General features: G+C 53.0%; 11 protein-coding genes and 1 non-coding gene across 12 annotated transcripts; 8 read left to right on the top strand and 4 right to left on the bottom strand.

The window, feature by feature from the left end:
- Nucleotides 1-245: 245 nt before the first annotated feature.
- Nucleotides 246-3059, top strand: BO82DRAFT_310027 (putative amino acid transporter). Its single transcript, XM_025632365.1, has 11 exons — nucleotides 246-546; nucleotides 589-714; nucleotides 790-878; nucleotides 995-1029; nucleotides 1088-1149; nucleotides 1216-1380; nucleotides 1447-1570; nucleotides 1627-1824; nucleotides 1881-1999; nucleotides 2089-2274; nucleotides 2327-3059. Exons 1-11 carry the CDS (start codon nucleotides 336-338, stop codon nucleotides 2716-2718), a joined length of 1707 nt encoding a protein of 568 aa, XP_025492042.1. The 5' UTR covers nucleotides 246-335; the 3' UTR covers nucleotides 2719-3059.
- A 209-nt stretch (nucleotides 3060-3268) lies between these two features.
- BO82DRAFT_432234 (uncharacterized protein) lies at nucleotides 3269-3736 on the bottom strand (the record flags this gene model as incomplete). Its single annotated transcript, XM_025640773.1, has 1 exon — nucleotides 3269-3736. The coding sequence occupies one exon, from the start codon at nucleotides 3734-3736 to the stop codon at nucleotides 3290-3292; it is 447 nt and encodes a 148-aa protein (XP_025492041.1). The 3' UTR covers nucleotides 3269-3289.
- Nucleotides 3737-4045: 309 nt separating this feature from the next.
- On the top strand, nucleotides 4046-4918 carry BO82DRAFT_283372 (uncharacterized protein; the record flags this gene model as incomplete). The annotated part of the gene is made up of 1 exon (XM_025631413.1): nucleotides 4046-4918. One exon carries the CDS (start codon nucleotides 4046-4048, stop codon nucleotides 4916-4918), a length of 873 nt encoding a protein of 290 aa, XP_025492040.1.
- Nucleotides 4919-5190: 272 nt separating this feature from the next.
- On the bottom strand, nucleotides 5191-7166 carry BO82DRAFT_414705 (Zn(II)2Cys6 transcription factor domain-containing protein; the record flags this gene model as incomplete). Its single annotated transcript, XM_025639928.1, has 2 exons — nucleotides 5191-7054; nucleotides 7114-7166. 2 exons carry the CDS (start codon nucleotides 7164-7166, stop codon nucleotides 5464-5466), a joined length of 1644 nt encoding a protein of 547 aa, XP_025492039.1. The 3' UTR covers nucleotides 5191-5463.
- Nucleotides 7167-7762: 596 nt separating this feature from the next.
- On the top strand, nucleotides 7763-9487 carry BO82DRAFT_392075 (pepsin-like aspartic protease). Its single transcript, XM_025638594.1, has 5 exons — nucleotides 7763-8020; nucleotides 8072-8257; nucleotides 8323-8720; nucleotides 8782-9095; nucleotides 9165-9487. The coding sequence occupies exons 1-5, from the start codon at nucleotides 7835-7837 to the stop codon at nucleotides 9374-9376; spliced, it is 1296 nt and encodes a 431-aa protein (XP_025492038.1). The 5' UTR covers nucleotides 7763-7834; the 3' UTR covers nucleotides 9377-9487.
- Nucleotides 9488-11714: 2227 nt separating this feature from the next.
- On the top strand, nucleotides 11715-13473 carry BO82DRAFT_335265 (glycoside hydrolase family 16 protein). The gene is made up of 3 exons (XM_025633296.1): nucleotides 11715-12227; nucleotides 12285-12738; nucleotides 12824-13473. Exons 1-3 carry the CDS (start codon nucleotides 11845-11847, stop codon nucleotides 13367-13369), a joined length of 1383 nt encoding a protein of 460 aa, XP_025492037.1. The 5' UTR covers nucleotides 11715-11844; the 3' UTR covers nucleotides 13370-13473.
- A 369-nt stretch (nucleotides 13474-13842) lies between these two features.
- On the top strand, nucleotides 13843-13914 carry BO82DRAFT_t171. The gene has a single exon. It is a non-coding gene; the product is annotated as a tRNA-Ala (tRNA).
- A 717-nt stretch (nucleotides 13915-14631) lies between these two features.
- Nucleotides 14632-15052, top strand: BO82DRAFT_432229 (uncharacterized protein; the record flags this gene model as incomplete). The annotated part of the gene is made up of 2 exons (XM_025640772.1): nucleotides 14632-14867; nucleotides 14954-15052. The coding sequence occupies 2 exons, from the start codon at nucleotides 14632-14634 to the stop codon at nucleotides 15003-15005; spliced, it is 288 nt and encodes a 95-aa protein (XP_025492036.1). The 3' UTR covers nucleotides 15006-15052.
- On the bottom strand, nucleotides 15031-17523 carry BO82DRAFT_75086 (GMC family oxidoreductase). The gene is made up of 5 exons (XM_025641518.1): nucleotides 16858-17523; nucleotides 16768-16797; nucleotides 15819-16698; nucleotides 15255-15756; nucleotides 15031-15175 (listed from the first exon to the last, which is right to left on the bottom strand). The coding sequence occupies exons 1-5, from the start codon at nucleotides 17226-17228 to the stop codon at nucleotides 15126-15128; spliced, it is 1833 nt and encodes a 610-aa protein (XP_025492035.1). The 5' UTR covers nucleotides 17229-17523; the 3' UTR covers nucleotides 15031-15125.
- Nucleotides 17524-19236: 1713 nt separating this feature from the next.
- On the top strand, nucleotides 19237-20490 carry BO82DRAFT_354300 (sterol desaturase family protein). The gene has a single exon (XM_025635170.1). It carries the CDS (start codon nucleotides 19296-19298, stop codon nucleotides 20343-20345), a length of 1050 nt encoding a protein of 349 aa, XP_025492034.1. The 5' UTR covers nucleotides 19237-19295; the 3' UTR covers nucleotides 20346-20490.
- A 1027-nt stretch (nucleotides 20491-21517) lies between these two features.
- BO82DRAFT_414697 (putative ABC transporter) lies at nucleotides 21518-24307 on the bottom strand (the record flags this gene model as incomplete). Its single annotated transcript, XM_025639927.1, has 8 exons — nucleotides 23568-24307; nucleotides 23429-23513; nucleotides 22396-23369; nucleotides 22299-22343; nucleotides 22063-22248; nucleotides 21834-22000; nucleotides 21656-21774; nucleotides 21518-21599 (listed from the first exon to the last, which is right to left on the bottom strand). Exons 1-8 carry the CDS (start codon nucleotides 23833-23835, stop codon nucleotides 21518-21520), a joined length of 1926 nt encoding a protein of 641 aa, XP_025492033.1. The 5' UTR covers nucleotides 23836-24307.
- Nucleotides 24308-24325: 18 nt separating this feature from the next.
- On the top strand, nucleotides 24326-26475 carry BO82DRAFT_383418 (substrate-binding domain of hmg-CoA reductase; the record flags this gene model as incomplete). The annotated part of the gene is made up of 2 exons (XM_025638012.1): nucleotides 24326-24338; nucleotides 25346-26475. 2 exons carry the CDS (start codon nucleotides 24326-24328, stop codon nucleotides 26473-26475), a joined length of 1143 nt encoding a protein of 380 aa, XP_025492032.1.
- Between the last annotated feature and the right edge of the window lie 166 nt (nucleotides 26476-26641).

The raw sequence follows: 26641 nt of genomic DNA, 5'->3' as shown, positions 1-26641 counted from the left end.
CAATCAATTCGACCCATTCACAGTTCACAATAGAACTAGTCAATATGTGAACAACCATTTATAACCCCCTCCTGTCCCACAGCAATGTCCATCTTTTCTTCTCCCCGTCCCTTCTCCCACTTTTTCTCTCCCCCGAATAGTATTTTCGCATCCTCCGCAAAATGGCAGGCATCGTCTCCGCCGCCAACCTGGGGGGTGTCGCCGACCCGCGCCTGGGCAACGAAGCCGATCTCATCGGCACCGAGGCCGAACACGGCATCATCGTCGACGACCACAGCCAGCATGGCCACCCCGGCAGCAAGGGACGAACGCTCCACACCATCCCCGCCCCCGTCATGCACGGCTCGAACAACATCTACCTCGACTCCAGCATCTCCTTCGAGAACTACCTGTTCTGGGCCAAGCGCTCCCGCGACTTCGAGAAGCATATCCGCACCGACAACCAGGGCTTCCAGCACATGTGGAATGTGATGCTGGGGCGCGCGTCCAAGGAGACAGCGCCCGCCCCGCGGATTGTGGATTCCACGACGAATGAGAAGCAGAAGGGTCCAGTCGAGGGTGCGGTTGCGGCTGGGGATGAGAAGGCAGCGATGTCGGAGAAGGCGGATTCCGGAGATGGGTATGGAGGCGAGCGGGAGGGGAACGGCGATCAGTATGGCATTACCGAGACGGAGTGGGAGCTGGCCCAGCGGGCCGCGAGAACGGCAACTTGGGGTGAGTGAATGCTGTTTTCTGGGGTTTTGGTAGGTTGTGGATTGAAGGTGAGGCTGACGGTCTTTGCGCGGGTAGGCTCGATTTTCTATTTGATCACCACCGATATCCTGGGTCCGACGAACGTGCCTTGGGCGATCAGTGTAAGTGGTTTTCTGGTGGGAAGAGTTGGCAGATGCAAGGATACTAACGAGGTGTATAGGTGATGGGCTATGGGCCTGGTTTTGTGAGTCGGCCACTGAGCCGAGTCCCGCGGGCCCCCAGCTAACATAGGGTCTTACAGGCGCTGTATACAGTCTTCGGTATCATGGCATACTAGTGGGTTTTTCCCCTCCATATCCAATATTTCTCAATCTCTTGACTGAACGCTCGGCAGTTCTGGAATGCAGCTGTGGAAGATCTTTAACGGCCTCGATTCAACCCGCTATCCCATGCGCAGTAGGTTCTCCCATTGGCACTACATTTGGCAGAGGTATAAAGGGACTGGCTAACAGACTTCCCCAGACTACGGCGATGTAGCGTTCCGGATCTTCGGCCCCATTGCTCGTATTGTCGTCAACATTCTTCAGAGCTTCCAGTTCTTCCTGAATGTGACCTTGCTGATTGTAAGCAACGGCCAGGGCTTGGCTCAGATGGCTGCTGGAGTAAGCGGCACGGGAAAACTATGCTGTAAGATTTTGATTCCTCGACCTCGAGCAGCAATTGCGGCAGTGCTGACGTCTCTCACCCTCATAGTCATCGTCGCCGAGGTCATCTTTATGCTTATCGGCTTCGTTCTGGGGCAGATCCGGACCTTACAGCGTCTCTCTTGGCTATCGAACCTGGCCATCTGGATGAACTTTACTGTAATCCTCATCACGTACGAGCACGGTGCTGTCCCCAGAAGAGCAAGAACAGTGCTGACAGAATGACTAGTATGGGCGTCGTCTACGTATACCCCCCCACCGACAGTGTCGCTAGCTCTATTAACCTCAATCCCGAACCTATTCGCACCAGCGCCAATTGGCCGGCGGATGGGACTCTGTACACTCGTATGACGGCGGTGATGAACTGTGTCTTCGCCTACGGTGGAGCCACCCTCTTCAACGAGCTGATGGCCGAGATGCGGCGCCCGTAGGCCTCCTCCATGTCTTCTTCTGTGCCGTTGCAGAGTGCTAACAAATGGGTAGCTTCGATTTCTGGAAAGGCTTCATCTGCGCCGAGGTCTTCATCTACGTATGCTACCTCGTCGAAGGAATGGTCGTCTACAACGCGCAGGGCCAGTATACCTTCAACCCGGCCTACCAAGGTGAGTGCCACAAGCCTGACCCCCGTCTCTACCGGATTGAGGGACATTATCTTTGTTTTCATGTCACGCTGACCAGGATCCTCCCCCAGGAATCCCCGACTCCGCTTACAGCTACCAAACCGGCTGTAACGCGCTCTCGCTCATCTCGGGCGTTATCGCTGCTCTGCTGTACGGCAACATCGGCATCAAAGTCTTCTACGCCTCGGTCCTGCGCGACGTCTTCCACTTCCCGCCGCTGGATCACCGGACCGGGAAATTGATCTGGATTGCCCTTGGTATGTGCCCCGTGATCTAGGATCGGAGCATTGAGGTTAACGAATTGAACAGTCCCAATCTACTGGTGCCTCGCCTGGGTCGTCGCCGCCGCCATCCCGCAGATTAGCAACCTCACCTCCTTCGTCGGCGCGCTCTGCATCCTCCAGTTCTCCTACACCTTCCCGCCCATGCTCCTCGTCGGGTTCAACGTGCAGAAGGACGCCATCCTGCCCGAGGAGACCTTCGACCCTCACACGGGCGAGACGAAGCGCGTGGACTCCGGGTGGAAGCGCTGGGTCCGCGGGTACCGTCAGCAGTTCGCCCGGAATACCTTTGATGTGCTGTACTCGTTGGCCGCGTTGGGCACGGCGGGGCTGGGGCTGTGGGCGTCGATTGTGGCGATGGAGACGGATTTCAAGGGAACGCCGTTGACGCCGTTCACGTGTACGAACCCGGCGGGTTAAAGATGCTCTGTCGGTCCTTGAGAAAGGGCAGGCATGGTGAGGAGTGGGATGCGAGGGCTGTACGGTATGCTAGATGTGGTTTTGGCTTATTTATTGTTTGGAGGTGTATGACTTGTTGGTTTATGAGCTTCCTGACTTTAGTCAAGTTCTGATGGGTTGTTTGTATATATAATCTAGAATGATTGATGCTTATTGGAACCTGGTCACAACACGGTGCTCGGTCTTGTTGGAAGGTTGGTATATGCTACAAGTGGCCATTTGGCACTAGCAAACATCGAAATGCGAGGGTACACGAAAAAGGCCACAATTCAAGATTTCGCAAGTCTTGCACGACTTTGTACAACGATTTGGCCCTGGCCTGTTTGGTAACAGATATGACCAACAGGAATAGACACGTGGATAAGAGATTGATCCAGGCTAATACAGGCAAAAGAGATGCCGAAACAACCACATAATCGGCCGCGCAGGTGCCCTACTCAAAAGTAAAAGCAGACGGTAATATCTCAATAAATCAGGCTAGAAACCCCCTCCCCTTTCGCCAGTCCAATTGCCGTCAGTCATGCATATAAGATCACGGATCCTCCTGTCCCCTTCCTAATTGAAGCGCTTTGGTTCTCCTCAACGCTCGAACCACAAAGGCAAACAGTAGTCGCCGGAACGTCATGCCCCCGGTGCGCCCGGATTCATCGAAGTACAGTCCTCGCACCGGTCGGTTGGTTTGAGCGGACGGGAAGCTGAAGATGAACATGGCATCCCAATCGAAGACCGCCACATAGCGGCAATGTTTGGAGTACTTGCCGGCCTGCTTGGGAGCCACACGGCATTGCTCTTCAGCAGCGTCAAACTGCTCTCGTTCAGTGCCTGGACCAATTTCGCCTCCACGGTCTGCTCGTCCACGGCAGCGGCGGGCCTGAAATCCCCCTTGTGGACCACCTCGGTGTTCTTGATTTCGAGCACGGCCAGCCGAGCGACCAATGCGCCCTGAGCGTCGCGCAGTGACCACTCTACGTAATCTCATTCTGATGATTGGCGAGTATTTTTGTAGTTAGTTTAGTATTGTTAACTTACTTGCTACTAGATTAATAGGTAGTGGTAAAAATAGACGGCGCTTACAGCTGGGACGGCGCTTGAAAATCGATTTACCGATGAGTCACTGCAAGGGGGGAAATATTAGTTGCCTGCCCGTCTTTTGTACATTATGTTGTTTAGAATCTCCAACTATCAGTGCAAATAGCATTTTTTAATTTTCAATGAATAGTAACAGAGGAGAGAAGAAAATTCTTCCAGGCTGATTTCAACCATGATCTACGTGGAAAGTTCCCCGCCTATGTTCGGGCCTCCATCCACCGAACTCCCCAAGCCCTCATCGCCGTACACCCCGGGCTGGCGATTCCAAGCCCAATCCCACGCACCTCTAGCTCCGACTCCAGTCGTACGTGAATGCTGCATCAGTAGTAAGAATGAGCAGGAAGAAAAGGAGCAACTCAGCCCCGTCGAGCGATGTGTGAAGCGACTCCCGTTGCCGGGCAACGAGGGTGATGATACGATCAGCCTAGAAGTCACCGGCACACTGAAAGCCGGCGATGGTCACAACTCCCAGGTCTTGACGGTCGAGGTACTAGACTCGACATCGACATCGCTGCCCCGCAAGGGCACAAGTCTCGTTGCCAAGATCTCCGACCCCCTTTACTTCGAGGACGATGAGGGATATCTCGACCCATTCCGCTGCATAGACAAGTACGACACCCACGAGGCCAATGCATATCAGGCGCTGCGCGAGCTCCAAGGACGAGGGATCCCGATTTACTTTGGTTCTTACACTTTGAGCCTACCGGTAGATGAAGGCCGCTCGCGGGCCGTTCGGATGATTCTGATGGAGTATGTCTCGGGCGTCACCATGGCCGACGCGCAACCCGGGGACTTTTCGCAGGGCGATCGGCAAACCATCATGAAAGATATCGTAGACCTCGAAAGCCGGGTCTACGAGAAAAATCTGTGGCTCGCCGATTTCGCGTTGACGCTGAACTATTTCCTTGGGGAATACATTTCACCTCTCCTGCGCTGGAAAAACCCCAGACGCAAGGCGTCTCCCTTTGAAGACTGGGTGGACTGGGAGTGGGTTCCCTGGCTCACGGCGGAGTTTGCGCACACCGTGACCAGTATCACGCCGGAAATGCGAGAGCGATGGGCGGATATCTGAACTCTCTGCGATTCCGGTTCCTACGTGATTTGGGTGTTTGTTCCAAGGGCACCCGACAAGATTTGGTACTACCAGGTAAAATGCTCCCTCGGTCAAAGTGTGAAGCACGAGGACCTATATGAGAAAGAACGGTCAGATATTATTGACACACCCTAAACACACTTTGATCAAGACACATTGAAAAATTAAGCCATGTGGAATGGATCGGAACATAAAACCATGACCTATAGCATATTCAGCCTCGCACAGCCGTTCTTCAGGGGATCTGGATCTGTGGTCGTGAAGAAGCTGAACCAGAACCACTCGCTTGAGTGAAAGCTGTTGCTATCTCCCCTCGCCTTAGGGTCTGGTGGTCTTGCTGACCTTCCTGGCCGCCGGCATACCTGCAGCCACCGCCGAAGCGAGTTGTTATCTGACGACCATTCCTATTCTCTCACTCCACCCCACCCCCCATCTCGTATCTCATATAGCATTGCCCCTGTGCTCATGTCGAATACGACTTTGGGAACCCTTCCACTACCAACTAAGCATCCAACCATCAACTCTCACCATACAATCGTCTCCTCCATCAACCCAACATCAGGCCCACTACCTCCCCTCACATACCGTAGCGTAGCCTTCCTCCCTTCCGCAAACTGCGGCGACGAAGAGCGCACGCGAGCTTCCAAGCTAATGTCTGCAGGGCAATATACAGCAATGCCTGGCTCCACGCCGGCCGCCTGTTCCTCGATTGCAATGATGCGGCGCGCCACCCGGGCGGCGAGGTCGGAGTCCCACACCCCTTCGCGTCGACGACAGGTCTCGAGCAGACGGAGGGCGTGGTGTCGGATCGTCGAGTCCCGGCAGCGAGTAGCGCAGATGTAGAGCGGGGTGAGGAAGCCCAGGGAAAGAGTGAAGATGGGCTGGGATGGGGCTGGGGGTGGTGGAGTTGGGAGAAGTGGCGGTGGTGCGGGCCGGCGCGAGGGGTTTCTGCTGTCTTGTCTGGTGGTTGTAGGGACTGACGCGACAGTATGTGCGGCGGATAGGTAATTAGTGCAGCGATTACCTGTCACAGTAGATACCAGGGAGACGATGGATTGGAATTCGGGGGTGAATCGGTCCCACGCCAGCTCGGACGGCGGCCAGTCTATCCGGAAGTACATGCTGAACAGCAGCTTCCAGGCTTTAAGGATAGCGATGGAGCGTGCGTGGATAGATGCGGTGTAGGGATCTGTCTGACATGCATGAATGGTCTGGCATTCGAAGTCGTGCATCCACGTTTTGAGGTCGGCGCGGACCCGGAACCACTCGGCCAGTAATTGCTGTTCGTGCGCGATATGTGCGGGGGAGTTGTCGTTGGGGATTGACTCGAATGCCTCGATTAAGGCGTCGATTTGCACAAATCGATAGTACAACTGTCGGAAAATGCGTTGGTGGTCTTGCACGTCGAGTGGTAGGCCTGTTGGAAACGGGTTGGCATTTAGAGCAGGCGGCGACAGCTTGGGCTGCGATTCAGGATCCAGCCCTTCCATACCCTCGATTTCAAGCACCTGGCTCTGGACATCGTGGAAGAGAGAGGACACCGCTGCTGGAGCCTTTTCGAGAGAGCTAGGGGGGAGTAGCTGTTGCTGCTGAAGAATTCGCAGCCCAGACAAGGCATGCTGGATGGCGGTCTTGTAGCGGCCTTGGAGACATTCGCAGCAGAAGAAAAGGATACAGGCGAGAAGGACGGTGCTTTTGCTCTGCGGAGACGTCACAAGCTGCCGAATGGCCTTGTTGTAGTGGAGCAGCGTGAAGGTGGTGTCTTCATTGCTTACGAAGGCGAAGGAGCGGTGCACGGAGCCTACCGCCACAGCCACGGACCGGATCACCGGCTCACTGGTCGTGGCCTGCAGCAGATACGAGCCCACCTCTGGACCTAGACCCGGGAGGGTATAGTGGTGGAAGAATTCCAGACTGCGGTGCTCATCGACATTCACCTGCACTGCAGGCTGGATCTGCCGATCCGGCGGAATATGCTGTATGATGCGCAGGGAGCAGGGTTTCTGGACCAGCGATTGTGACTGAGACCCATCCTGATAGCCGTCGCAGGTTCTCCCAGTGGACAGGCACCGATTGCACTCGGGCCTTTGCTCGTCACATTTCACGCGACGAATCCTGTCGGGGTGAGTTGCTCTGCTGCCGCACCACCACCACCAGTAGAAACGCAGACTTACTTGCAGGTGATGCAGCCATTGCGGGACCTTGCAGCTTGGGGTCTCCCCGTCATGGCGCGTTCGGTCCGAGTTGCGGAGAATGGTTCATTCCTTGGTTCAATTGGTTGTTGTCAGCCTGCTGGGCTGTGTAGCTTTGCGACACCCTGGTAGAACCCCGAAGAGAACCCTATGTTGGTTAGCGTATGCGAGGGCAGGCCGATGAGTGGATGCAGCAGGGGGGAACATCAGACGGTCAGACCCGCCGACGTGGCTGCAAGCGACTTTAAAACTAGGTTAAACACCTATAACCAAGTCAGTTAAGGAGCCTCAACTTAGTGCAATCCTGCGACTAGTCGGGGTCGGGTTAGTCTATGCGAGCGGACCAGTGAATGTTGCCATCGTCATCTCCACCCGCGTTTCATCCACAGGATCTGATTAGACGAGGCTGAGTAGGGCTCTCCTCCCTGTCGACATACCCGGTGCAGATCAACGCCCAAGCCTCTATCTAGATAGCTTTGGACCCCAAACTCACATGTTGCTCTTCGTCTGCCATTGCTACATCGGGAGCAGTTACATGCTAGCTCAGCCTTGCGTACAGCACGAGCCATGCGCGATGGTGTATAAAGTCGAAGAGATGCGCTCAATTGTCGGAGAAACTCCAGCTCCAGCTTCGTGCACTTTGCGTCTTTCTTTGCACTTTCCCAATATCTTCCACTCTGGGGACTCTAATTCATAGTTCATCATGACTCCTCCGCAGCATTGGTTATTCCTCACGGCCCTTGGGTCGTTGCCGCTGTGCCTGGCAGTTCCCCGGCCGTCTGCTCCTCGACACATTTCCTCGCACATCCCATTAGTACGGCGCACAGACCCGGCAGCCAGGTTGTTTCGTCGCGATAAATATGGCGTCGAGACTGTCTCTGAGTCGGATGTAGGTCATATCCCATTCAATCATTTGTACCCCAACTCACCTCAGTGGTAGGGCTTCTGGTTCGGGAGCTTCGATGTCGGCAGCTCCAAGAACCTCCATCTCCTCATCGACACAGGATCCTCCGATGTGATCATCAATCCTGGGTACTATAACGCGAGCTCTGCATCGGTCAACCTCAATCTCACATTTGAGAACGACTACGGAACGACCCAAAGCGACGGATCTGGGACGGGCTCGGTATGTGACAGTTTCCGCACTCCATGTCAAAAGTGTATAGCTAAACGCCGGCTGGCTCGATTCAGGTAGCGGGAACCCTATACAACGACACCATCACATACGGCAGCTTGACCATCGACCAGACTATCGGCTCCGCCAACGGCACGGCGCTCATCCCCGCTGATGGGATCGTGGGCTTCGCTGGGGTTGAAGTGGCTCAATTCCCCAACGGCGCGCCGCCCTTTTTCCACGCGCTCTGCCAGCAGGGCCAGGTCTCGTCGTGTCGCTTTGGCGTGGTCCTGGGCAGCAACTCCACCGGAACCCAGGTGCTGGGCGAGCTAGATACCTCCCTCTTCGAAGGCAACCTGACCACCACCTCCATCGTACAGGAATGGGCCTTCTTTGCCGACGTGGCCGTAAACGACACTATCCTCACCAAGGATGTGCCTATCGAGCTCGATACCGGAACCGCCACAATCACCGGGTAAGTCGATGAGTTTTCCCTCCAAAACTGTCATCCAGGAGACGATGTTGACGTGGAATAGTCCGGTCGAAGAAGTGCTCGCCATCTTCGAGGCGACCAACATCCAAGCCGTGGTCCAGAACACCAGCGAGGGGGTGACCGTCACGGGTTACTTCCCCTGCGACAGCCCTCCCACCGTGGGCTTTAGCATCCCCTCGCAGGCCAACGCCACGGCGGCAGTCGCCGCGGACTCCGACCTGGTCAGTCACCAGAGTGCCATCTTTAACATCGCCGCCGACCAGTGGATTGCCGCCAACAACGGGAACAACAATTGCACAGCGGTGCTCGCGGGCGCGACCGTCGCTTCGTACCCTACCCTGTGGGTGGTCGGTCAACGTATGTTTTTGCTCTCTTCTTTGCCCTTTTCTCCGTTCAGATCGGAGTCAGAGAGCTAACTTCTCGCAGCCTTCTTCCGGGGCCTGTACATCGATCACGACGTCGAGAATGCGACCGTAGGTCTGGCTGTCTCCAAGACTCGATCCGGCACGCAGACCTCCGCATCTGCGACACCGAGCAGCTCGTCCTCGGTGGTTCCCAGTAACGGTGCGATGCTGGGACAGTCGGTGAATATTGCCATGCTTTCGCTTTCGGTTCTTCTCGCGTGGGTCTTGCATTGAGCAATGGATTATGATGACTTTCTGCATCTGTGTTCACATTGTGAGGTTGTTTTACGGCAGTGTACATACCAATGAATAATTTCTACCCCGCAATGCCATACGCAAATTTCCTCGATTCCTGCCTTTATGGGTTGATTGCTACTGGTGATGCTGAGATTTACAATAAGCAGCGAGCTTCGGGGAGGTTCCGAACGGTGAGCCCTATGGGGAAGGAATGAGTTTAAAGTGGGTGTCGACCTTGTCCGATTCGGATAAGTGTGTATAGCTAAGTTCCCTTGATCGGATTGTCCGCGTAAGCCTTAGCCCTGTTTCTCGTCTCCACTTAGTTTCTTGTAATATGTTCCCCTATTCGTAGTTTGATGTGCTCAGTAGCTTAGCCCAGCCTTCTGTCGGATCGCACAGGTCCTGAGTCACCGAGTGCTGGGTTGGATCGGAACGTCATGCCGAGGCTGTCATTTGCAGGGTCGCACAGGGTTCATCGAGCAGCAGGTCTGAAGTCCCTGCTGGAGAGGGTGATCGGTGCACTTGAAATGTGTTCCCCCTTATGTCTTCTGCATGTCCCTCGTCCACGGCATCAACCCTGACCGTCGTGCCCATTGCCTCCCCCCGCAATCCTGTCCTCACCCACTGACGCATAACTCAGTGGCCGAGTATTTCGGCCTGCAAGACACGAGCCCACAGGCCCAAGTGCGTGCAGAGTAGAAAGTACCTGGCCCGAGGTGACCATTCTCCCGTCGTGAGTCGGACATAAAGAGCGAACAGATCTCCGAGGATGGAGATGTAGAACATCCACTGCATTTTGGCGGCTAGTTTCGATAGCGAAAAAAAAAGCTTGGAAGGTAGAGTATTGAATGAGAAGTGCCGGTGTGGAATATGGCAACGAGAGGAATGAGGTTGACAATTTCTCCGGCGAGTGTCGTGTCCTATTTATACCTCGGGGAGATGTTGAGTTGAGGACACATGAGAGATTTTTCGATCCTCGCGATTCTGCCATCCTCACTCTGCTAAGACGGCGCCTTGCTTGGATGCTAGGCTTGACCTGGATACTAGATTGCGCTATTAGATTTAGCCGGCCAACAGCGTGAGGTAGTAGTCTAGCAGCACCGGTCGTTCACAGTGACTCCACTTCCAACGATCAGTGCCCGCTACACTCACAGACGCTCGAGGACAGCTAAGATGCTGCGCCTCCATTGAAGTTCCTTGGTCATCTGGGTCCGATCATCATGGTGACAGGGCTTGCGGGGCCAGCAGTTCCTTGACCGGATCGAGCGGATCTGGTTGGAGGCTCTGCGGTAGGGCGAATATCTATCAACGGCTGAGTCTCTAGTACTCAAGTCGGAAAAACGGCTATTTTGAATCAAGTTCGAAACGCTTGATCATGCTCTGCTAGCAGGAATCCGACCTCAGCCATGACAGGGACATAGCGGTCGGGCAGGGGTTTCAACCCAGGTGATAATATCAGCTGAGTAGCTAGTCTAATCTCACAGATGAAGGAGATTGCTTTATGATGACGGCCAGGCCAAAGTGTTAGCGACAGGTAAACAGACTCGAGAGGTGGTGAAGTGAAGATGTTGTGTATCGTGCATCTTATGCAATCTAGAATGGGAAGGGTGTCATTGCTGACTAAGTCATGTACAGTCACGTGGCTTCACTCCCAAATTCTGCCATTTTCGACCATAGATCACCTGACACCCGATGAAACACCCATCATGTCCTAATGTCCTAAGAATACCTACAATCAATCATGCAAACGTCCGCGTCTTTCCCAAGAACCACTCCCAGTCCAAGCAGATAAGCCATCCGGCCGCACCCGCGGACGATGAATAAAATCCGAGCAGGTGCATAATCTTCCTGCGGGCCTAGACTACTTTCAGCGCCAAGAAGTGGGCCGTTGACGTGGAAAGCCTGATTCATGCATGCATCGGCTTCATATCACCTGGCAGTCGGCCACCAGACCCTTTGCTCTGCTGAACCCTGTCGGGGTTCTATAACTCCAGATTCAAATCCTTCTGGTCTCTTGGACCGACACAATGATGATCGGACTCACGACCAAAGAATAGAAGGGCCTGACGCTCGACATCCATCGTAGGAATCATTCGGCTGGTACAGCCAGGTGCTTACGTATGCCTTCGTCCTGGTACCTCCTGCTCGTTGGCTTGGTCCCTCCATCCTGGAGGCCAGACACGTAAGCATGGCAGATCGAACGGTCTGACTGACTGCAGCCGAGCCCTATCAGTACGTACCCTTTTCCCTTGTCGCAGCGTTCGGCACGTACAAAGAGGGTCCGGGTCTGCTGCATCGGACTGCCGAGGCGAGGGTGGGATTTCCTTGACGCTGTATTTGACAGGGCTGCGCGACCTTAATCGTGACCAGAGATCTTTTCCACAATTTCTGGGGAATAACCTGAGACGATTAAACGGCACTCCCTCCAGTTCCACCCGGTCAGGTTGTCAATCACCTGCACATCAATGGTGTACCGAAACCTCTCAAGTCAGGCCAGTGACTATCCCGAGTACGAGCTCACGAATGTCCCATACACGGCCACCGGTAACAACGCCGCAGCAGCCACCCACCCAGAAGTCATGGAGAAGTCCACGAAGCCTACGACAGCCGCAACGAAACCCTGGTACGATCCACGCGGCTGGTCGTTACTCACCAAGTCACTTGTTGCGGCCGGGGTGGTTGTCGCCATCGTTGCCCTGATTGTCGGATTCGTAGAGGGCCTCAAATCGTCCTCGTATCCCGACTACTCCGCGCTGAGCTACACCCTGTCTCGCAAATACTCGGGGTCATCCTTTTTCGACGAGTTTGAGTACTATACCGCGACTGACCCGACGGACGGGTTTGTGCAGTGAGCACCCACATCCGTTTCTCTACGAGTCTTCGATGACTAACGTAGAGCATCTAGATATGTGGACTCTTCCACGGCCTCAGAGCTGAACCTGACCTACGCCTCCAGCTCCCGTGCCGTGCTACGGGTCGACACCAGCACCTCTAACCAAACCAGCGGTCGACGGTCCGTGCGCGTGACCTCGAAGGAGACGTACGAGAATGGACTCTTCATCTTCGACATCGTGCACACCCCGTACGGCTGCGCGACCTGGCCCGCGCTCTGGCTCACGGACCCCAACAACTGGCCGGAGCACGGCGAGATCGACGTGCTCGAGTCCAACAACAAGGGCACGCACGGCAACGCGATGACCCTGCACACAACCAGCGGGTGCAAGATGAATGTCAAGCGCAAGGAGACCGGCTCCGCGACGTACACCAACTGCTTGAACACGGCCAACGACAATGCGGGGTGTGGCGTGACCGGCGGGAAAGCGACGTATGGGCAGGCCTTTAATGAGAATGGTGGTGGGGTGAGCAAGCCCTGTTAATATCTTTACCTCCATATCACACGCACACACACACACACACACACACACTAACCTTTCTCTGTGGCAGGTCTACGCAATGGAACTCCGCGACGCCGGCATCCGGGTGTGGATGTGGGCGCGCGACGAGATTCCCACCGACATCTCAAACTCCAGCAGCAGCCCCGACCCGTCCACCTGGGGCGAAGCGCTGGCGGATTTCCCCAGCACGAACTGCGATATCAGCTCGCACTTCACGAACCAGAGCATCATTGTGAACATCGATGTCTGTGGCGACCTCGCGGGGGCGTCGACCTATTACACCGATCTCTATGGGTGTCCGGATACGTGCACGCAGTGGGCGGCGGAGAATGGGGCCAACTTTACCAATGCGTACTGGGAGTTTAATAGTTTCAAGGTATATCAGACTTCGTCGGGCGCGTCGACAACGGCTACGACTACCTCTTCTGTGGCGGGGGCAACATCTACGGCGGCTTCGGTGGGGACCACGTCTGCTGATGCGGCGTCGGCAACGTCTCAGGCGCAGTCGCAGGGGCAGAGTCAGGGAGGTTCTTCGTCGCAGCAAGAGCAGGGCCAGCAGGGTCAACAGCAGCAACAGCAGCAAGGAGGACAGTGATTATGGGAGTTGGTTTGGAGTTGTTTTCAGCGCATGCGTTTTTTCCCTCCGTATTTTACATAGCTTATACACATTAGTAGGGTTTAGAATAATTTCATGTCGGGCGCTTCCTTTTGATCTGGCATAATTTGCTCTATTCTTGAGTCGGGTGGTGGATAACCTGCGGGCCTCGTTTTTTATCGGTAGAGTAAATCATCATGATCTCTGGGGAGGCCAACCAGGATATATAGAATTCAACCAGTATCCACATGCAACCAGCCTGACCTCTCACGGACAATCAAAAGCACAGGAACAAGGAGAAAAGACAGATTTTCGATGATGCAGATGTACATCGAAGATATATTATGGGATATGATCCCTGTTCGACCCTTAATGTATGTAATCACGACAATGGTGAGAGGGTTGATCCTCGTGGGTGTCTGTACACTATGACTAACATGTCATTGCAGAAAAACGTCAAGATTTCATCACCAGGGGCTGTGGTTTAGTGGTATAATATTCCCTTAGCATGGGAGAGGTCCGGGGTTCGATTCCCCGCAGCTCCATCTTTTTTGCTGTTTTTCTTTCTGACCTTCTGTTCCGGTCTTCCGTTTCCTGTAACTTACCTGTTTGTTTGTCTGTGCTTTTTGCCCAGTTATCGATAAGGCACCGCACAACAACCCACACACCCCTCGGGCCATCTTTCCACTGCACCGCAATGTGCATGACCTGTGCGCATATTTGAAACCATAACCAACTATAATGTATTGAACTTGTCCAATGCCGTGGAAGACATTATTACAATATATGACTGACTCTCCAATCTCCCCATGCACGGCCAATCCCACCCCAAGGCCCAATTATTCCATCCACAGCCCCTGGTTAGAAGTATACATCCGTGGAAATTCGTGTACTCCCCCTCAGCACACGCAAACCTCACACCACACCACATTGACGTCAACCTCACAGCCAAACAGAATTCACCCGGACCTGTCATCCAACAACTAAGCTTTCAATCCTATCTCATGCCCCACTTACTCAAGCCCACCCGCCCCGGTCCACGCGTAAGGATGCAAACCGCAACAGTTACACTTCCATGACGCAACATCGTCATTGCCATTGCCCTTCCACGATACCGTATATAACCCTCCCCGGGACACCAGACTAACCAGCAAGCATACTACAAGCATTCAATCTATCCACCCTCCTACACAATCACCTACAGAATACAACCAATCCACCTACAATACTACTCTCAATCCAACCCACGACCAGAAAACAAAATGCCCTCCCAACCCACGAACCGCGACTTCCAATCCGCGAAGAACATCGAGCCCCTCGACGAACACAACACCCAGTCCGAGGACGCCGCCACCCAGCCCTCCTTCTCCGGGCCCGGGGCCCACACCTCGGCCGCGTCGACGACCAAGCCGCATGGCAACAAGATTTTGAACAAGCTGGATCCGCGGTTCGATAGTGATATGTTGGAGGAGGAGCAGCAGCAGCAGCAGCAGGAGAGGTGGGAGGGGACCCATGAGTAGGGGGGTACGCGTTGGGGCTTCCTGCTAAGGTGTGCCGTGCATACATGCAGGTATCATGCTGCAGGCAAGGGTTCGGACGGCAGATCAACGAGAAGTTGGCTGTTAAGCCAGGATAGATTTCACTGTACTATATCACGAACATATTCACAATGAAGATTAAACCAACTAGGGTCTTTTAGCTTAGATCAATAGATGTAGAAGCGCGAGCTAGATCGGTTTTGTGCTACACGTCCCAATTAGTTCGATCCGTCGATGATGGCCTGGGAGATCTTCTCCGCCAGCATGTCTATTCCCCATGATCAGTAACCCACTTGGAAGATGGAACCAAGATGCAAAGGGTCTCTCCAAAGGTAGGGAAGACTCACAAACAGTTGACTGGGGATGACCCGGGGGCAAGAACGGGAAAGCGCTGGCATCGACGACCCGCACGCCCTGCACTCCATAAACACGCGCCTCGTGGTCCACGACCGCCATCGCGTCGCTCGCCAGCCCCATCTTGCACGTGCACGCGGCGTGCCACAGAGTCATGACGTTGTTCTTGATGAACTCGAGGATCTCCGCGTCCGTCTGCGTCTGCACGCCCGGGTTGTACTCCTGCCCAATCACCACGGGCGCCATCGCCTGGCTCTGGAAGGCCGCGCGGATGCGCTTGAACATGGCCACCGCCACCTCCTGGTCGGCCTGCGTGTCCAGCCAGTTCGGATTGATGATTGGGAGGTCCGAGGTGTCGGCGGACTTGAGCGTCACGTTGCCGCGCGAGGTCGGAGTGATGAGCACACCCAGCATGGAGGCGTACTGGTAGCCATCGCGAGGCTGCGTCGTCAGGAGGTTGGAGAGGTTGCCGATGTACCCGGCGCCGGAGATATACTGGTTGGGTTCAAGTTAGCCTGAGCTTTGAGACTTCGATCTTAGACAGTAACAAGCCCTACCTCTGCCTCGGGCCAGTCACTGGGGAACGTAGCGAGATCCTTTTCGGTCTGTTGGCTGAAAGCCGAGCGCAAACTGGCGGGGATCTTCTCCCAGGCGAGATAGTCGGCGATGGGGTTGGTCAGCGGGCCACTTCTCGTGGTGACTATGTTAAGAAACTGGCCGACCAGTTCCAGCAGGTTCAAGGCGATGGCTGTGAAGGTCTGCACCTTGACACGGTATGAGGGCGCAAAGAAGGGATGGTCCCACATGTTCTGGCCAACACCGGGACGGTTCGCAATGACCGCGATGTTGTGCTGCTCCAGAACTTCCTGCGGACCCACACCCGAAACCATCAGGAGCTGGGGGGATTGAAAGGCACCGGCCGACACAATTACTTCTTTCTTCGCTTTGATGGTGGAGACGATCCCAAGTGCGCCCTTGACCTGCACACCGGTGGCCTTTTTGTTGCTGTCGAAGATGATCTTCTTGGCGAGCGTGTTCGAGTACGTGGTCAACGTGGAGGGTTTGATGGAGGTCAAGAAGGACGATTGGGAGCTACTCCGCAGCTCGTCCTTGGGGTTGATGGTCGAGGAGCAGTACTGTCCGCCCATCAGGGAGCCGGTGTTGAAGTCCTGGGTCTGGTTGATACCAATGGCCTGCATGCCAAGGTCCATCCACGTCGAGAACGGCATCGCGTAGTTCGCGTAGGACACCTGCAGCGGTCCTCCGCTCGATGCGAACGCACTGCTGTCGTACTCGGTCGTGGCATTCTTGAACCGAAGCTCGGTGTTGGGAGGCGTGAAGGTCACGCTGCGCTTGTAGTATGGCAGAACTTGGTCGAATTCATAGCTGCTGTCGTTGACGGTACTGGCCCATTCGTGCATGGATTCGCGCGTCGGCCTGGTGATTTCGCATCGGTCAGTTACATTAACCCCCAGGGTACATCATCCCGATCGTACTGAGACTTACCGTTGGTAAATCATGAAGTTCATCGCCGACCTGCCACATTATCTGTCAGCGCAAGTGCACCCGAACATCGTATTACAGCGCATCACATACGATCCACCCAAGCACTTCCCCCGAGCGTAGTGGATCGACCGTCCATTGGCACCGGGCTGATTTTCCGCGACAAACCCCCAGTCATGAAGGGCGACGGTCTTGGGATCGGAGCCAACAGGGAGCACATCAGCTGCAGGCACGGCGGCCACCGATTCCAGCTCGTAAAGGCCTCCGGCCTCCACCAAGGCGACCTTGAATTTCTGCTGGGCCAGGCGCGTGGCTATGACATTGCCTCCCGTGCCACCGCCGACGACCACGTAGTCAAATTCAGTATCGAAAAGGCCGCGCTCCTGGTGGCCAGTGGGCGAAGCGGCGGTCCCCGGGACCAGCCATTGTAAAGCGAGTGACGCAAGGAAGACGCGACCTATCATTTTGGACTGCAAAGGAGTGTGGATGCCAGAAAAGGCGGAAAGGTCAAGGATCAAGGAGAGAATCAAGGATAGAACAGGGTATCAGAAGCAAAAGCAAAAAGAGTGTCGATGGAGAAGGGAGACCGCGGAGGAGGAGCTGCAGCAGTCGTTTATGAGACATGCTTGACCAGCACGGGGGACTCCTCACGTATGGCAGGACCGAGGGATCAGATCAGGATCGTGGCTGCCCAGAATCTAAGCTACATTGTGGATCAGTCAAGTTGGAAAAGTGATCGATCTATACAGTTGATCGGGCTCTGAATGGCCCATTCTTCAGGAGCCCCATACTAGTATATCAGGAGCTGAGCTGCAAGCGAGCGCCAAGTTGAAATGCTGCCAGGCTTAGGAATTAGTTTCCCCCCGACCAGGGCAACCTGGCACCGAGATACGAGACCCGGCCCATATTGAGACCGTTCCTGCTGCCTGGACCATGCGATTGACTCGAATTGCAGAGTCGTGCATCATAGCCTTGTGGGGAATGCGCTCTGGTCTCGGAGCATCAGAGCAAGATCAGGAACTGTCCTCCGTGCGCCCCCTTTCGCGTGGGAATGGCACCCGTGGACAACACCAGCTCCAAGCCACGAACCGGACAAGCAGGATCTGAGGTTTGCGATCACCAGGCACGGTGGCTCAGGCTGAAACCACCGAGCGGTCGCGATCACAAGCGAAGTGGGGATTAGGGGCTGAAGATCGCAAATATCGGGCGGGCGCAAAATTGGGGTGGTTTGGTTTGGTTTGGAACCTCCCGAAACACTAACTCAGAAATAGAAACACCCGTGAACTCTTCACAGAGCCAATCTGACCCAAAGTCCGCTGATGACGATGTATTATTGAAAGACTCCTAATACAAATAGCATCAAGCACCCTATCGACTCACTTATGTGTGATTGAGTGTGATCGAATGTGATATGTGGACTTGCCGCGTAGTTCCGATGCAAGCGTCCTGGGGGAAATTAACTGCTGGGGAAAAACAAGGTACAAGGCACCAGGTGGACCCATTTTGATCATCAACCCCGCAAATCCTTCGATTAGCCCATTCCCTGCAATAGGTTCAGTGTACGGAGACATACTCCGTATAAAGCCAGGACATATCCCTCTGCTGGCCTGCCAGGAAATCGAGTCTGGCAATTTTTGAGACGGAGTAGGGTTGGGAGGGGAGAGGAGGGGAGATGATGACTAAACCCCTTTTGCTCTGCGCCATCGCCCAAATTGGCAATGGTTGCGAGAAGCCCTGCATTGCCTTTTTTTCGGTCTTGGCTTCAGGCTGCCCAGGGAGCTTGTTCAAGTCTTGAGGCTCCTAGATCAATGACATTTACTCATGATTATCTCGAAGATATTTAGGCATCAATGGTAATTCGCAGTTTGAGTGAATGGTGACACTTACTGGCTGGGGTTGGTTGGATCCTTACCTCCGCTCAGAGAAGTACAGTACAGTGTTATGTATGTACCTTGTATTGTCCCTGCATACACCTAGATGGAAGACAACTAAAAGATCATATATCGCAATACATAATTGTTACACATATGGAACGGAAGCATTGATTCGATAGCAAAACTCATGGCCTACAGCTTCAGAGAAACACAACCAGGCACCCAACCCTACATCATCCCTTCTCAACCACCGAGGCATCATCCATCCCCAATAGAAGGAAATCTGCAAACCTTACTGCACGTGCCCCCGGAGTCTCTAACAGCCTAATTGTCTGTTGAGCCGCCGTGGCCAACAACGGCCCTCCGGTTCGAAGGGATCTGCAGAGCCGCGGTGATTGTCCCCTCACCAAGACGCCAGCCGAACCCTCCTCTGCCACCACATGAACCCAAACGCCGTTTGTCACATGCTGAACAGCCGAGTTTGTCAAGGAAGACTGAAGACTTTGCCTCTTCGCTGTGGCTGGCGGCAAGGATGAACCCTGCCTATATAGTTGCCCCTCCAGCCATCCGCCATGGCCGTCACCAGACACAGCCATCAGCCGACCCCAGGCACCCCTCATCGCTCTTGATATCTTTATCAACAACAGAACCATCATCATGAGTGGCACACATCCAATGCCCAAGGACTCGATGAAGTCCACCTGGCGCCAGCTGGACCGCGACCAGTGGAGATTTCCCCACTGGATGGTCGAGATGCTTGGCATCCACCACATCAACCTGGACCAAGACGTCCCCATCCACTCCAAGGAGGACAAGATGCCCTACATCGGCGAGTTCTCGCTGCACCGCTGGATTCTCTGGCACTCGGTGCTGCCCCTCCTCATCCACCAGCTGTATGTCTCCTACACCGGCCGTCCCATGAGCCTCATCGCCGCCTTCTTCTTCTACAGCCTTGCCTTCAAAATGATCGCCATCCACGAACTCCACGTCCTGCGCCGACTAGGCCACAAGGTTGGCTTCTTCGACGGCGACCAGCACGCGCGCGACGGGGTGCCCGACGTGGGGATTGGCAAGGTCGTGCAGTCCCTCATGTCGACCTCGACGTTCCGGCCGGTCATGACCGTCTTCTTCAGCTACCGGCCCAGTCAGCCCCCCTCCCAGATCAGCTGGACCTGGCTCATCCTCGAGATCGGGCTGTACGGCATCGTCCTCGACTTCTGGTTCTACTGGTACCACCGCATCATGCACGACTTCGAGAGCCTCTGGAAATACCACCGCACGCACCACCTCACCAAGCACCCGAACCCCCTGCTGTCGCTCTACGCCGACACAGAGCAGGAGATCTTCGATATCGCGGGCATCCCGCTGCTGGCGTACTTCTCGCTCAAGCTGATGGGGCTCCCCATGGGGTTTTATGAGTGGTGGATCTGCCATCAGTATGTCATGTTCGCGGAGTTGGCGGGACACAGTGGGCTGCGCGTCTGGACAACCCCTCCGTCAACCCTGGGCTGGCTCTTGAGGCTCACGGGAACCGAGCTGGTCATCGAGGACCACGATCTCCACCACCGCAAGGGCTGGAAGCAGAGTTCGAACTACGGCAAGCAGACTCGGCTGTGGGATCGGTTGTTCGGGACCTGCCGCGAGCGGATCGAGTGTCGGCCAGAGAATGTGGATTGGAATACTGAGGTTAAGATGCCGATGTTCTAGAGTGGGCTTGAGGATTTGGCATAGTGGGTTCGATGGCTGCTGGCTTCGGCTGACGTGTGCACGTTGAGTCTTGACGCTCGTTTTGTGTATCTGGATTTTGTGAGACTCTGGTTTTTATGATAGATGTCTGTATACTATAATGCTTAATGGTTTATTGAACATATACAAACTACGTACGTGTTATCGATAATTTACATACTCCTGTTTTGTGTCCGAGACGCGGCGCTGCGCTCCCTGGATTGAGCTTGCCTCGAGAGAGCTGAGAATTATTACCCAGTCCAAGCCACTATTCACCAGATTCTCCGACCTGATAGGTTAATTCTGTCCGTTCAAGTCGGAGAGAAATTTAAAGAGATACAAGAGTAAACGACAGAAAGGATTCGCTGGTGGTCACCCACCCAAACTAGCCATAACAGATGCGGGGACGACAACTGATCCAGGTGATATCACAGCAGCTTAATTCTCAACTTCTGAAGCTTACAAAGCGCCGATAAGGGTGTCAGTGGAGGAGGATTATTCTGGCAAAGCTTACTGTTTCTTGTTTTGAGACAGACTCTAATGAGCTTGAGAAAATAAGAAGCCTGCTTTCAGACATCAAACTAAGCAAGAAGTATTCCTCTTGTTCATTCATATTAATCCTCAGGCTAACATGCGAAGTTTGTCGCCCATTCACACAGTAGATAGAGATAGACCCCCCGGAAAATGAAAGAAAAATCGAGAAGGGTACTGAGAGAACCATTCGAAGAAAACCTCCGGCCGAACCAAAGACCACTATTCCCAAAACACCCAGCAGACGTTCCGCTCAAGAGCACAAAGATATATAAAGCTTTTCACCGATAAAGATACTTCTGAACTTGAGCTTCACAATACTCCACCTGAGACATACAAAGCTTTGAATTTAGTTGAAACAGCATGGAGACAAGGATACGTCGCGTGCATGAAATTCACCGAGGGTGTTTATAACCAGTTACACAATAGAGTATGTGGCGAATATAAGCAGTTAGAAAATGTCGGAAGAGCCACAACCATTCTTTTTACATTTGGGGACAAACTTGTTCCGGATACACTAGAGAACAACAATCAGTGTTCTATCTGGTTTCTCCTCGATGCATAAAGGGCCTTACATTCGAAAATCATCGTTCTGCATGAGGATAGATGCCGGGTTGAATTCATCAACTCTGACTTTTGCGAGACGAAAATCCGAGTACGATATATGATATAATTCGGTAAGCGGTCCCAATAACTAGAAGCATGCTGCGGAACCTTGGATATCAGATTATCGCTTCTTTCGAGATATGTGGGGAGCGTACGCTAAGTCAGTGGATGTCCTGTTTAATGTGTACCCAACTGTCTCAGCGGCTGTTTTCGTGTCATATAGACTTGAGAGTGGAGATATGTTTTCGTTGAAGTTGGCTTCTGAGAACCACACCTGCGTGTTATGGCTGAGCGTCAAGTAACATGAGAGATGGAAGTGAATTGCCTACTCACCCCCGGAAATATGACCCAGAACCACTTGAGTTTCCACTCGTTGACTGTTGCAAGACGAGGGGCACACCCTGAGAGGGCGGAGAATACTAGGCTGATTAGCATCGCCATCACCGGTGCATCTTGCCGCCTCACTAAAGCGGACACAACGCAGCCGAGACCGTATATGCCTAAAAGACTTCGGGTGAGTTTGGCCAGCGCATATGCCGTCAAATGAATCCGGGAATCTTACAATAAAAGTATAATAAACAGTTGAGGAAAAGATGTCCAAAATTGATGATGGGGGTGGTGAGGAGCATATAGAAAGAGGCAAAATGCAAAGCTGAAACAGCCATACGGGGTATAGACGAGATAGTTTTCCCTAGGAAGAAAGCGCTGGGAGAGTGGCCGGATTGCCATTCTCTATTCAACACCAACCCTAGAGCCTTCAGCGGAGTTGCAGATATTAGGGGTGCCAACGGTACTTACTATCCTCTGCGAATAAAATGACGCCCGCAGGCCCAGCCGCGCAACCTGTATAGTATTTAGTGGTAATCATCAGATGCTACAAGTGAGTAAGATATACCAATAGCCAGACAGCATAGCATCCCCTGCTCTGCTAAAAGCCGATAACTAGTGGCGCTAGACAAGCTTTCAAAAGGTGGAAGGAATACCCCCTGAAATAAGTGGCCTTTATACTCAAAGTTTGACAGACCAATCAGGAGACCTGTTATGGCCCCAGTAGTAATCTCTAGTGCCAGACTAGAAACTTGTCGCGATTGTTGCACCAGGCCACGGAGACAAGCCAAGTATGCCTGTTTATGCCAGGAAGCTCTTCTCTGCTGAACACGTTGCATCAAGGCTGGTAAGCCTCCACTATTCGATGATCTACCCTCTGAGTCTCCATAGCGCTCTGTACCGGATTTAGACACGCATGATTCACTTGGTGTACTGTATTGGTAGTTGTCACTGTCCGTCAGAGCGCTGAACCCTGCTTGGTGTATATTAGAAATGGCGTCTATGATTGTGTCTGCCGGGTTCGAGCTCTTATAACATGGCGCTACCCCAAGATTGGTGACAAAGCTGAGGCTTGCGCTGGCCTTTCCGAAAAAAACCTGCTTGCCATCACTCAGAAGCAAGAGTCTATCTAAAAGCGCAAATATCTCGGATCGCGGCTGATGGATTACACAAACTACCACCAGACCTTGTTCCGATAAGCGCTTCAACAAAGTCATAATTGACAGTGCTGCTTGTGCATCTAGCCCTGATGTAGGCTCGTCGAGGACCAAAATTGATGGGGCAGCTGCCAGCTCCAGGGCTATGTTAACACGTTTGCGCTCACCACCAGATATACTTCTACCTGAGGCATCTCCTATTAGGTGATTCCCAACGCTTTGTAGCCCCATAGATGCAATGAGATAGTCGACATATTGCTGGAGATGTCGGTCATTGAATGTGCCCCCAATGCGAATGCGTGCCGAGTATAATATAGCCTCTCTGACAGTAAGATCGGGAAGAATAATATCGTCCTGAGGAACATATGCCACTAAGCTCCGTAATCTGATATCTTCCAAGGTTAGGCCGTAGAATTGGTAGTTCTTGGATGCACTGGAACATACACAATGTGTGAAGAGAGTTGGGAATTGACATAGACCGCGCCATTGGAAGGCCTAACTTTACCGGCGAGTACTTTGATAAGTGTTGCTATCGAGTTGTTAGCCTAGCTACTTAAAGTAACATTCGGTTTGATTCTTATACTCTTGCCAGATCCAGAGGGGCCCATTATTCCAACAAATGCTCCCGAATGTATCGTGCCACTGGCGGGGAACAAGATGTGTCCTTTCAAGCCTGTCTTGTAAACACTGATACTTTCGAAGCTTAATTTGATACCAGCGTCTGAAGCAGTGTTGTTTAACGATAGAACGTGTGGCCTTAGTGGATCCGTATAGGAATTGTCCTGACGTGAATCATGACACCCTCGATTTGCGTTGATACTGTCCCTCCAGCTTCCCAGTACAGAGCCCATTTTTTTCCAGAATTTCAATGGGAAAAACGATGAAAGCCATAGCCATAGAAGGAATGCATCAACGATTGCACAAATCAAGGGGCCAATTGTATAAAACTGCCGAAAGCTCCCAGCAGGGCATACAGATAATGCTGTACATTTTATAGGGTCGACTGTCCCTATAGGGCAAAAGTAACTTTGAGGACACCGAATCTGTTGCTGGCCTCCGTGCGGGCAAAAGAAGCCAGCTTTGCACACCGTGGGCTCAAATGACCCTTGGGACTGTTCGCATACATTGTCTGTCTCCTGAAGGCGCCTTAAATGACAATCTGTGGTCGGAGGGCAGCCTTCTGGAGGCCTATGAGTATTATTTGGACCTGCTCTCCATTCAGTCGCCGGATTGTCTCATGATGCAGCGAACGTACAATAAAATCCGGGGTTACAGTTGAGAGACTGTGTTAACTGGAATCCCGGCTTCCCAGTGAGGCATCCAGTATCAACCTCGCCTGACATGGTGGAACGAGGTGATGAGGGTGGTATTCTCAATAGCGGTTGAGACGAAAGCTGCCGACAACTCTGAAAATGCTTGCAGTTCTGTGGGCGACAGCGTTCGAGTGTTTGAGATCTTCCCCAAGAGTTAAAAACTAGCAGCTAGGCTCGCGTCGTACCCCATGACGCCTTGCTTGCAAGAGGGTTGTAAACCTCCCTATCTTTCCGTCACGCCAAGAAGAATACTGATAACTCACTGGGAAAGTCTATTTTACTATAGCACATTCCAGGAAACAGCTGACCCCCTTGATCCAAGATTTATACTTTTTTTAATCAACGTGACATTTCTTAACATCTCTCAAAGCGAATTCCATGACGTGGTGTGATGATCGTGATCATTGAAATCGCTGTAGTCTTGACAATGGGTAATAGCAGAGACACAAACTATCCGAAGGCATGATGTTGATACTGTTAGAATAGAGTGAGAGTGATCGGTAGTAGGATTAGAAGATTCAAGCAAAAAGGGAATGGTAAACTGACAGATATGATCTTCGAGTAGCTGATTGCTGAAGGCCGAAATAAAGATGGCGAATATCGTAGAAGTGTCCTTGGTTGTGATCATTAACGTCACATGTGGTGAGCCCAAGGAGGGCATTGGGGGACACGAACTAGAATCACCAATATCTTCATGACAAACTGGTATAAGATTGGAGAAGTGCTTTGGAATGTGCAGGGCTCCCGAGAAGGATTGATTCTCATGTGAAAAGCATTCGCGTGCCCATTTTACTTGTTTGAAGACCAGTGGGCTAAATTATCTACCACTCCTTGAATGACGTAACCCCCAAGACCTTGAATAATGATAATTCGACCCCTTGAATGATCTGACTTCCAATCCTATGATTCATGTGAGGTAGTATATAAGAGATCGTAGAAGTATGTGCTTTAGAAGGTCAGCACACTCTCATTCCGTCTCTATCACCTGATTACGCCGCCTCATCCTGATGTTATAGCAGTATCGGTATGGCCTATTTTCAAAATGAAGCCTTCCAAACCTTCCTTCGTGACCTCGGCCACAGGGAGAAGGACTCCCAGGACCTCTCGGGTATACGCATCGAAAACTGTGTTGGTTATGTAAAGGTGCCACTGGGAATTGCAGGTCCATTGCAGGTCCACGGGCCTGATTTCCAGTCTGACCAGGCCTTCGCTCCTCTAGCAACTACCGAGGCAGCCCTGATCGCCAGCTGCTCCCGAGGATGCAAGGCATTCAATCTATGTGGAGGGCTTCAGTTTGATATACTCGGTGATGGGATGTCTCGCGCTCCCGTATTCAGCTTTGATACCCCCAAGGAAGCAATCGCTTTTGCGCGGTCTGTTCCTGATTGGCAACCAGAGTTTGCACAGGCTGCCGAGTCCACGAGCCGCCATCTGCGGCTCCAAAAAATGACTCCACATATCATCGGCTCTTCGGTGCACCTGTACCTCAATTACCAGTGCGGTGACGCTGCTGGTCAGAACATGGTCACTATCGCAACACAGAGAGGTTGTGATAAGCTGCTGGAGAATCTGGTGGGAGGACCGCACAAGGTGAAGCGTACTATGATCGAGGGTCAGCTCGCCGCGGATAAGAAACCAGCCTGGGGCAACGTGAAAGCCCGTCGAGGAGTGGAAGTGATTGCATGGGGTTCCCTCTCAGACGAAATTTGTAAAAGTATCTTGGGCTGCACCTCAATAGCCCTGTACTCGATGTGCAAAACGCTGAAGGAGGGAGGAATCCGCAACGGTCAATTTGGCGACAATATCAACACCGCAAACATCATCGCCGCAATATTTGTTGCAACTGGCCAGGATGCCGGTAGCGTTGCTGAAGCGAGTTGGACACACCTCATTCCTGAATACGACTACGCAACAAAAGACTTAAAGCTTTCATTGTATTGTCCTTCGCTGCCAGTTGGGGTCGTTGGGGGTGGTACAGGCTATGACTCCCAAAAGGAGTGCCTGAAGCTCATGGATTGTCTCGGGTCTGGTAAGAAGTGGCGACTGGCAGGACTGATTGCGTCCTTTGCTCTTGCGTTGGAAATTAGCACAGGCGCCGCAATTGCAAACAACACATTCTCAGAGAGCCATCAGAGACTGGCGCGAAGTGTAAAGCCCCCGCCCCGAGCAAAGCTCTGAAGGTTGGAAATCAGTCATCATCAATTGAGCTTTTCATATGATTCTCTGTCTGTCGATTAAAATAAGTTTATCTTGTTTGACTTGTTCTCCAGAATCTCTACTAGGCTCGGTGAACATACAATATGGTCAAGAGGTGCCGAGGGCTCGTAGTAGCCGTCTTTTTGCG

The sequence above is a fragment of the Aspergillus uvarum genome, assembly GCF_003184745.1.
Source record: "Aspergillus uvarum CBS 121591 unplaced genomic scaffold BO82scaffold_26, whole genome shotgun sequence".
Classification (NCBI taxonomy): Eukaryota; Fungi; Ascomycota; class Eurotiomycetes; order Eurotiales; family Aspergillaceae; genus Aspergillus; species Aspergillus uvarum.
The sequence above is the reverse complement of the archived record's forward strand: the minus strand, read 5'-3'. Positions and strand labels throughout refer to the sequence as shown.